Source organism: Nanorana parkeri, unplaced genomic scaffold (assembly GCF_000935625.1).
Source record: "Nanorana parkeri isolate BGI_ZX_2015 unplaced genomic scaffold, ASM93562v1 scaffold1077, whole genome shotgun sequence".
Lineage (NCBI taxonomy): Eukaryota > Metazoa > Chordata > Amphibia > Anura > Dicroglossidae > Nanorana > Nanorana parkeri.
The window spans coordinates 155,885-166,899 of record NW_017307345.1 but is presented as its reverse complement, the minus strand read 5'-3'; the positions used below and the strand labels follow the sequence as shown (position 1 = coordinate 166,899).

The 11,015-nt window shown below is 40.0% G+C and overlaps 1 protein-coding gene across 1 annotated transcript in view; it reads right to left on the bottom strand.

Annotated features, from left to right (window-relative positions):
* Nucleotides 1-11,015, bottom strand: part of STPG2 (sperm tail PG-rich repeat containing 2) — a 381,107-nt gene that overhangs the window by 275,208 nt on the left and 94,884 nt on the right. Inside the window, exons 8-10 of the mRNA XM_018567630.1 lie at nucleotides 6,143-6,250; nucleotides 3,315-3,474; nucleotides 338-501 (exon numbers count right to left, since the gene is read on the bottom strand). Coding sequence (XP_018423132.1) covers nucleotides 338-501; nucleotides 3,315-3,474; nucleotides 6,143-6,250 — 432 coding nt within the window. The remainder of the gene's footprint in view (nucleotides 1-337; nucleotides 502-3,314; nucleotides 3,475-6,142; nucleotides 6,251-11,015) is intronic.

Here is an 11,015-nt window from a genome sequence, read left to right as displayed (position 1 = left end):
GGGGGGGTAAAGCAGTCTCCCACATCTCCAATCAGGGATCTAGGGAACAATATCTTGCAGGAAAAAGTCACAGCTGAAAGTAATAAGTAAATTAATAAATAAATAAATAAAGAATATTAAATGGTTAGGTAGTGAACACGAAAGGTGGAGGGGAGGTAGGACTCAATCCACAGTTTCTAGACTTTCTGAAATGTAAAAACGATGTCATTCTGGATAGCTGTCATCTTTCAAGAAACATCACCTGCAAAACTCTATGCTTGACCTCTTCAAAGGGAATGTTTTTTTCTGCTATATTTATCTACCATTTATCTAACTGTCCAGAGTTAATCAAACTCACCATGTAGTGACTGGGTCCTGGAGTCCACACTGCATTGCTGTTGGAGATGGACAAGGCACGTGTAGAAGAGGATCCAAATGCTCCCCTTTTTGAGCTCTCCAGGCTTTCTCTCTTCAGACTCTCGCTCACAATGCCATAACTAAATAAGTCATAACAGCCTGGACCTAAAAATAAATAAATTACTTTCTGTCATTAACATAATTTTTACTGTTTCCGCAGCAATCTTAGGCAACCTATCATAAGGGTAATATATGTGCAGTCACAGTCAATCCCTTCTGAAAGTGTTAGTTAACTGTTTGTCATGTAGATCTTCCTTTTGCCACCTAGAGAACCAATAACCATATTTAGGGCTTGTGTCAACATGCTTGTGCTTGCTTTAAGCAAGGTTTGCATTCCCATACAAATCTAGGGGAATGCTAAACCCACTTAAAGTAGGTGAAATGCAGGTCAGAAGGAGGTCAACCGCAGATCAAATGCACCGGTCAACAGAATCTGAATAATTGCAAACGCCTATTAAACTGATTTCAAACTGATGCTATCAACACAAGTCCAAAGCCCATGGACTAACAGGGCTATTCACAAAAGGGTGAAGGGTTTGGAGAAGGCAGGAGAAGTGAACAATCTAGGACAACATAGTTGAACTGGAAAGGGAGCTGAATTGGAGAATTTTCAAAATCAGCTGTTTTGGCCTAGATTGTTAATTTCTCCTGCCTTCTCCAAACTCTTCACCCTTTTGTGAATAACCCTGCAAGTGTGCTGTTTAGAAGCTCTGACTTACTGGCTGAATACTTCTTCCTGAAACCGAAAGCCAAATTATTATCCTTATTGCTGGGCAGCTTTTTCCAAAGGGAGACAGAATGACAACTCATATTAGACTTTCGGTATTATGTAGAATAAAGCTGAGCTAGATATGGTCCAGTTTGTCATATGCTACTTGAGAAGTGACCCTCTTTTCTGAGACCATATATTTCTTTTAGACTGAACACTATGTAATCCAAAACTGATCAATCAATTTTGGGTGGGGCTTTTTGTTTAGAATTCCTCCAGCAAATAGTTAATTTATTAATGGCAAATAGACTGTTCACTTCGCAAGGGAGTTTCCACTAAGGGTGCCCATACACCTTACAACCATCGCAAGACTTTTGTCTTGCGATGGTTGTAAGGTCATTTTAAAAACGTACGATCTGCCCATCTTGGACAGGTAGATCGTACTTGCGATAATCGGGCTTCCGATGACCACAATGCTGAACGGGCAGTGTACGCTTGCGCACACTGGCCCGTTCGGTATTTGTCTTACGAGCATGCCACAAACCCGCCAACAATCGTACGATTCTCGGTGGGTTTTCGAACATGCTCTTAAGACCAAAGTCGTGCGAGCTTACAGTAGCAGAGGTTGCACGCCCTCCATACACCTTGCGATTATCGTACGATCGCGGGTTTTCCCGTGATTATCGTACGATAATCGCAAGGTGTATGGACACCTTTAGAAGTGGAAGCTTTAGCTTAGTGTATGAGGTAAAGCTCTGCTGACTTTCGACACCTAGTCATGTACAAGCAAAAATACTGTATTTTTTTTTTCCTTGCACATGACTGAGAATTCTTCACAAAGTGAAATTTTACCACATTCACCAAGCTATGGGAAACATCTCCTGCAAAGTGCAAATTCACCTGCAAAGTGAACAGCCTATTTGCTATTAAATCAATAAATCAATCCCTTTGTCTATCACAGAAATACTGGTGATAATGGTAAATTGTATAAAGGGTTAGGTGATATTAAAGTCAAAATGTTTCATGTTTTAAGCTATTTCAAAGGATGATTAAATCACTTACAATAGATGCTGCTCCTTGGTTTTTAAAAGTTTTTGTTTCCAGCAGAATCAGCTGGTCCCCTGAGTACTACCGTATTTGCCGGCGTATAATCACGGCAGGCTTTGTAGTAACCAATACAAAGCCTGCCGTGAAAGGCTCATCGCGGTATACTGTATGTAGCTGAGGGACGGCACCCGGAAGATGGAGGACACTGCGGGGATAGTGGACAAGGTAAGAGACTGTAATCCCAAATGTTGCTCGAGGTTAACGCTTATGGTACTGAAAATTAACCCCGAGCCACACTTGGGAATACCGCCATGGAGGTTAGTGGGTGCATTTAAACATTATTTTGGGCTATACTCGTCTTATACGACGAGTATAGCCCAAAACCTATATTTTAACACAAAAAGTAGGGGGTCGTCGTATACGCCCAGTCGCCTTATACGGCGGCAAATACAGTAGTCCTGATATCCTGTTGTAGGGTGGCTCCTTTCCCTTGCAACGTGTTATGGAGGCACCCTTGTGTGTGCTAGTAAGCTGTGTGTGTGTCTCCACCAACACACACAAACACAGCAAGGTAAAGCACTCCCATGCTCCCCACTTCTCCTTCCTCCGCTCTCCCTTCTTTAAGCCAGTAGATGGACAGCTGCTGGAGACTGTGCTGGCCCTTTTGATCTTGTACTGTGCAGTGAGTTCAGGGAAACCCTTGCAAACATAGGGAGAACATACAAAGTCTGTATAAATAGTATTTAGTATCTTAGGTGAGATTAAAAGCAAGGACCAAGAATTGCAAAGCAAAAATGTTAACCAAACTGAATTTCATTTATGATTTAATGCATACGACTGCTAACAAAAGGCATAAAGAACCAGCACAACATGTAAAACACAAAGAGGGGAATTTATCAAAACGGGAGAAGACATAATCTGCACTGCACCAATCAGCTTCTCTGTCTCATTTTCAAATCTTACCTGAGCAATCTGAAGAGAAAGGCTGATTGGTTGCAATGGGCAACCACTCTAGATTGTCTGCTCCAGTTTTGATAAATTGCCCCCTATAAAGTCATGTTACAATGTGAGCAAAATGCATAAAAAGCATAAAACAATGCAGCACATTATAGCAGAGTTATGCTAATGTGCCCTCAGTCCTTTTCCCCATTTAATTGCTTACCTGGTGTTTTCTGCAATCTTGAGTCTTGTAAAAAGCGCACTGCCTTATAACCAAATGGTATTTGTGCCATGCTTGATGTTTTCTTCAAAGACTCAAATGCTGTACGCTGTTCATTATAGGCGCCTGGGGCTGGGGTGATTGATTTCACAGGTAGAAATCGCTAGTGTGGCACACAAGAAAATAATATTAAATATTATGAAATAACTGGCAGCTGCATAGGCAGTAAAATGTTTAGAGATTTGACTGTATATAAGTTTATCCAACAACTATAGAACACTCTTTAAGCAAACCTGCAGCCAAACCATTGAAACAACGTTGTAGAATTTCTGCTGTGTGTGTAACAGTGGGTCATGCTGCATGGCTGTGGAAGAGCTCATTTTGATATATCATAGCAAACCTGTAAGGCACAATGCTAGTACTAATCAACTTGCTCTTGTGACAGTATCTGATTTCTTTACACAGGCAGTCAGGGAGTTCACAGGAGACTAGAAGAATGTTGAGATGAAAATTTAAAGGGGCACGATTTATAAAAAATAACAGGAAAATATCTTAGTTTAAGCCCGTGAATGACTCTTACAGGATTATTCACAAAAGGTTGAAGGGTTTGGAGAAGGCAGGAGAAGTGAACACAGCTGAACTGGAAAGTGAGTTGAATTGGAGAATTTCTCCAAATCAGCTATGTTGTCCCACATTGTTCACTTCTCCTGCCTTCTCCAAACTCTTCACCCTTTTGTGAATAACCCTGTTAGTGACACTGGATAACCATGGCAGTTTATTTTTTGCTATACATAAAGTACAAAAAAATATGGAATCTCCAAAAAGATTACCTCAACACCACTAACAGACTTTCCTTTCTGTAACCTAAAAGTGTTTTCTAACTGAATTCGGTATCAATGCTGCAACCCACACAGTTCAATGTACCAAACAAAATGTAAAATATTAAAAATACATATACATTTTTATTTTTATCTTGAAGTCCTAGCAACAACTTTTCGTTAGTCTGTGTTTTCCTGTTTTCAAATATCATGTTTGAATATTGATGAAAAAAGCAAGGAAAATGTAAGTCAACACAATTTGAATAAAAAAAGGAAACTCAACTTTTATAGAAAAATAAAAGTTATAACAAATGATAGCATATATAATCACTATACGAGCCATTTTGCATTATAATGTTAGAATTTCAAACATCCCCAGGTTTACTGCAGTAAGCACTATGCTAACCAAGGCTGTTTAAAGGGAACCAGGGGTACAGTTTTTTGTTACCTTTTAAAACACTGGCATTGATCATGTGATTATAGCAAGCAGACCCTCCGATTTGGCATTTAGTTGAGATAAGTTGCTACAATGGCCTGTCTCCATAGCTACAGAAATAATGCAGGCAAAAGAAAAATTACCTAAAATACTTAAAATTAATATAATTTGCTTGGTTATGATTCAAATTTTTTTGTCAAAAGAAACTTTGTTTTTTTCTTTTGCCTACAGATTATTCATTATGGTAAAAATACAAATTTTTCGACTTCTACTGTAGTATGATTAAAATGTGGAGACTAAAGTTACAATTAGGGATGTCCCGATACCGATGCTAGCATCGGAATCGGGCCCGATAAGGGCATTTTGACAAGTACTTGTACTTGTCAAAATGCCCCGATGCCTAGCGCCGTAGCTTGCGCGTTTTTGTTTTTTTTACCGTCCGTGGGGTCCTTTTTACCGTCCTCTGGGCAGGATGGAGGAGCGTTGCGTCACTACTGTGGGCGGCGCTCCAGGGGGGGGGTCCTACTGTGGTTGGCCAGCGACTGCCCAGAGGACTCCACCTGTAGCTCCGCCCACAACAGTGATGCGACGCTCAGCCGCTCAGCGCCGCCGAGAGAGGGCCATGGGCCTGCAGGAGACTGAGGAGAGGGAAGGTAAGTTTGGAGTGGGATGTGAGGGGGGGGGGGGTTGGATGCTGGTGGTATTCTGCATACCTTACTTTTATTATAATGTATTGCTGGGACTTGTAGACTACAAGTCCCAGCAATTATATTTTTAAGTAGGGATACACCAGTGTTAATACTGGGCATTTTCACAAGTATTCATACTCGTGAAAATGCCCCGATACTAAACGCAGATACCGGTCAAGAACACTGACCTAGTCGAATTTTCCGACCTCAGCATCTGCTCTTACACACAGACCAATATTATCGAGGAAACCGGGATTTATTCACAAAGTATTTCGTTTAATTCGTTAATTGTGACCGATAATAATATTCTGTCCATAATTTCCTGCCATGGACGGCATATCATTAACGGTCACAATTAACCATTACAAACAAATACTTTGTAAATAAATGCCGGTTTCCTCGTTAATCACGTCTGTACATAAACACAGATACTGGGTCAGCGTTCTCGACAGAACACCGGCACTAAAATTTTAAACAAGCAGCTGCCTGAGGTCCCATGCTTGCTGGGGACCTCGGCAGCCTTCCTGTTAACCATGCAGTGCCGTGGGGTTGGAGGGGGGGGGCCCTTTATGGTTCCTGGCACTGGGGCCCTGAAGATTCTAGTTACGCCTCTGATTGTAAGTAATGTTGCTGGAGGTATGTAGGATTTTGGTGTTACAAATTTTAGATTTTGAAGAGTGATTAGCAATGACACAAAAGTACTTTTGGTAAGCAATGAGTACAACAGTTGTCATTGACACAATTCCTGTCCAGAAATGTAAAAAAAATCAAATGCCATGCAACATTTTTTTCACAATTTAATAACTAAATGTTAAGATGAAAAATTAAAACAATAAATGCACATACCATGATAATGACTCTTATACAGTACATGTGAGCTTTTCTTACCTTTGCCAGAGAAAGAAATGGTGGTCGAGGAACATCAGCAGACTTGGTCAGCCTGTTTGCTGTATCAAACTGACGTGTAATCTCATATTTTCCTGGTCCAGGGAAACCCTGATAAAAAAAATATATATATATGTAAACAAAATACATAAAATCTAAATTTAGAAAAGAAGCCAGAATGGCAATTCCAAAAGTGCATACATATGTATTATAGTAATATTAGTAACTGACAAATACTTCAGTGGCAGGTCATTGTATGGTATCAAAATGTTGCATTGCTTGAAGACAAATGGTTTGAGAACTGCCACACACTGAAGCATAAGGCATTCTTAAAAGAGAAGTAAAGCCAAACTTTATTTTGGGCTTTACTTCTCTTTTGCATTACAAGAATACATTTACTAATGTACTCCTGTGACTCAAAGTCAGCATATAGTGAGCTACTGAAGCTATACAGAGATGCGCTGAAACCGGGAAAGATCCTGCACTATCCAATGATTTTTTTTTTTTGCCCTGACATTTGCTTTTACCTCCAAGAACAAAACACGTAAAGAAAAACAAATGTTAACCAACATAAAAAAGCATCCACTAATATTTTAGATTGTCTCCCACTGTTTCTATCAGGGTACTAACAATGTAATCATTGGAAATGCAATAGTTTTCTTGTAAAGCAAAAACAGTTAGGCTGAACTACAAGGTGATTTCCTGGTTGCATTACTTGCCACTAATAACCCATGTTCTTTCTAAGCAGGTTAAAGCCATTTGAGGCATGCATGACCGCACTCCGGACCACTCGACATGCTTTTGTTGTCAGACTAATGGGTATATATACAGGCCCATATCACACAAGTGTCTGTGAAATAAGCAGGCTGGATGAGAGAATTCACTCTAGCTGGCTTTTGCTCTAAAAATGATCAATCAGGACCATATGCTGCTTCTGATGATATAAGCCCACTTATGCTCCAGAAACCTCTGCTGGAAGCTGCAATTCTCAGATTTACAAGCTGCTTGTTTCCAGATAGAGAAGCTGAGTGAATAGATATTGCAGAGCATCGCTGCAATACATTACATTGTCTATTATAAGAAAAGCGAGGAGATTAAGAGGGGGCATTATTTTGTTGTACAAAATGTTTAGTGGTGATGGCAACATCGACACTAAACTTTTTACTGTAAACTCCGTAACAAGGACTAGAGGCCACTACCTAAAATTGGTGGAGAAAAGATTTATCCACAAGGCGTGTAGGGTCTTCTTTTCAGTTAGAGCGGTTACATTTTGGAATTGTCTGCCACAAGCAGTGGTACCTACAAAAAATATTGATTTGTTCAAAAATCAATTAGATTTTATCATAAGAGACCGTAGCATACAGGGGTACAGGTACACGTAAATACTAGACCACACAGGGACTCTTACGAACACATGCACACACAAGACACACATGCACACACAAGACACATATGCACGCACAAGAGACAAACACACACGCACCCACACAAAGGTTGAACTTTATGGACCTGTGTCTTTTTTCAACCTCAAATACTATGTAACTATGTAATTCTCTTCTAATGCTTATTAATAGCATTATTAGAGCAATAGGAGTACAACTTAAAAGAATCTATCCAAGGATCCTGCACAGCTGAGAAATATACCCCAACCAGTTCCTAGAAGTCATATGTAGCTCTCCGCTGCCTTTGACATGGCTTCCAGCAGCCTTTCTGCACATGCATGTGCACAGATCCCCCCCTGATCGGAACAGATGATACCGCTAAGACATATGTGTCTATGCAGTTTTTTCCTCCATCTTGCAGTAGAAACTGACATTATGGGACCCTATTTTAGTGTATGGGCAGTACGGGTGTCCATCCGGTTACCCCTAAGGCCTCATGCATATGGCCCAAATGGTAAAGTTACCCTAGCCATGTGTATAAAGGAGAGAGACCGCCCTGAATAAAGCAGATGCGTCATAAACCTTAATCCTGAGTTTGTGATTTCTCTCCGGTGCACCGAAAACGACATAATTAGGAACAGCAGCAGACATCTTGTGTGAACCCAGTTGTGGTTCAGATCCATTTCACTAGCAGGCTGCGTTTAAGCCCGACAGAAGTTATATTTAAGTATAAACAACTTTATGGTTCCCAGATCACTTTTTTCTGTGCTGGGCTTAGTCACATTTATACGCGTTTACATGCGTTTAGCTGCATAAAACTGGTCTAGTCGAACCTGGAACGCAGAAATTAATCTTTTGGGTAAGCTGACCTAGACTGAAAGCACCTAGATGCTGCTGGATGCCTAGGTGTGCATTCAGTCACAGAAAAGCATTACATGAGTCCAGGTGCCTTTAGAAATGTGCTTTGAACGCACCTGAACTCAGCGTTTTGGTATGAAGTATGCATGAGGCCTAATCCGGCATGATCAGGTCTGGCTAAATGGATCTCTGCACTTCCATTTAGATTCAGCTGCCCATTCACTAATATCAGGCTTCTGAAAAACTGACAGCCAGACCTGATCAGAAAGCCTGTGTGAAAGGAGCCTTGAATTGCCTATTACATCAGGCAAGGAATAGTTCATTTACATAATTTAAATTACTTCATTAATTATTTAACTCTATTAAATAACTTTAAAAGAACTATTTATTCACATTTACAGGTTATTTATTTAGGTAATGCAAATGTAACATACAGTAAAACATGACAACCATTCAGGTTTAAGCTTTCTTACTAATTTGCAGTACACTGACATGCTGTCGTTTGTTATGAATTAATGTCCTTTGCACTTTGTGTTTATTTATCAAAGGAGATGTATGCTGGATTTGTTTCTTTCTTTGTTTATTGTGGTCTATTGTGTGTGGAAAAATACATTTTAGAAAATATTTGTTTTTTATCATAGTCATGTAAAGATTAAATATAGCATATTATTGTCTGCTCTTTCATCCAGCAAGCAGGAGGAGCTCTAGTCTCCTTTTTGTATTATTAGCACAATTACTCTTTTGGTGTGCTGAAATAGGCCTGTAGTCATCACAACAGTAACTGATCATTTATCAAACCGCTAAGTCCCAGGTATCAATTAGACAAAAGCAAGATGTTCTGATATGCTGTCTCTTTAGATATCCCATACTGCTCTGAAAATGCTCTGTCATGTATTAAATGATTATTTGTAATATACTGAATCTGACTGAAACGTCAAACAGCCTGTCTGAGCAGAGCAGGCAGGGAGAGTTACGGCAGAGGGAGTAAGTAACTACTTTAAATTGGTTGGGTGTGTAAATTACATCTTGAGTATCTAACAATATACTAAAAAGGAGCCTAGTGCTCCACCTGCTGGCTAGACTGAAAATACAAAATATTAATATACAATATTTCATATGTACCTGAATAAAATAAAAAAAAATTAGTCTAATTTTAGTCTAATTTATTAGTTCTGGACATGATAAAGAAAGAAAACTACACATTTTTCATAAATAGGGAAGCTAGTATTATACACTATATTGCCAAACGTATTGGGACGCCTGCCTTTACACGCACATTAATTTTAATGGCATCCCAGTCTTAGTCTGTAGGGTTCAATATTGAGTTGGCCCACCCTTTGCCGCTATAACAGCTTCAAGTCTTCTGGGAAGGCTGTCTACAAGGTTAAGGAGTGTATCTATGGAAATGTTTGACCATTCTTCCAGAAGCACATTTGTGAGGTCAGGTACTGATGTTAGATGAGAAGGCCTGGCTCGCAGTCTCCGCTCTAATTCATCCCAAAGGTTTTCTATCGGCTTGAGGTCAGGACTCTGTGCAGGCCAGTCAAGTTCCTCCACCCCAAACTCACTCATCCATGTCTTTATGGACCTTGCTTCTCCTGGCACCCGCCAAACCCAGACACATCCATCGGATTGCCAGACAGAGAAGCATGATTTGTCACTCCAGAGAACACTCTAGAGTCTGGTGGCGGCGTGTTTTACACCACTACATCCGACGCTTTGCATTGCACTTGGTGATGCATGGATGCATCTGCTCGGCCATGGAAACCCCTTCCATGAAGGTCTCTAGGCACTGTTGTTGTGCAATCTGAAGACCACATGAATTTGTGACGCATTTTTCCTTGAAATGAACAATGTCACAAAGTCTGTTTGACACATATAAATACTTTAGAGTACCGAGAGACTAAATTCTGTACAAAAATAAAATATGAGATGTTCCACCATGGTCAAATGAAGAACATTTAGGCAAAATCAGTCTGGTAAGCAACATCAAACTATAAAAGATAGATCAGTAAAATAAAGTATGTATTTATATTTATTATATAATTATTATTTGCACATTGTTGTTTTTGAAGATTCACATTGGGACACAGACAAAGCGCAGCAAATTAGTCTTTACTGTTAGGTTCTATAGTGGGCTGTGCGGACCATCAGGTGGCTGTGGGAAGTCTCAAGAGGGATGTGAGGTCTCACCGGAGGTCAGTCAGCAGGTGCAGTCGGTGTGGATCCACCAGGAAGGAGGAAATATGCTGCTCGGTTTAAAAATTTTAAGCTGCAGGAAAGGTGCGAGAGACACATGAAATAGCCTGGCGGGCCTTGTGTTTGCCACATCAGATCGTACGTTTTTTTAAGTACCTTACAACCATCGCAAGACAAAAGTCTTGCGATGGTTGTAAGGTGTGTGCCCAGCCTTAGCCTGTTTTGAAACTGTGGTTTGTCCAATTAAAACCTCCAGCTGAACTATCTGATAACGAGCAACCAATTCACCTCTTTACAGGAGGTAAACAGGATCGTTATTAAAAAAGCAACCCAAGAGTCTGGAAAAACATAAAAAGTTGCCTAAAGCTCCATCTGCTGGCAAAAGAGAAGAGTACAAAATATTATTATACAATATTACCTTATTTTAAAAAAAAAAT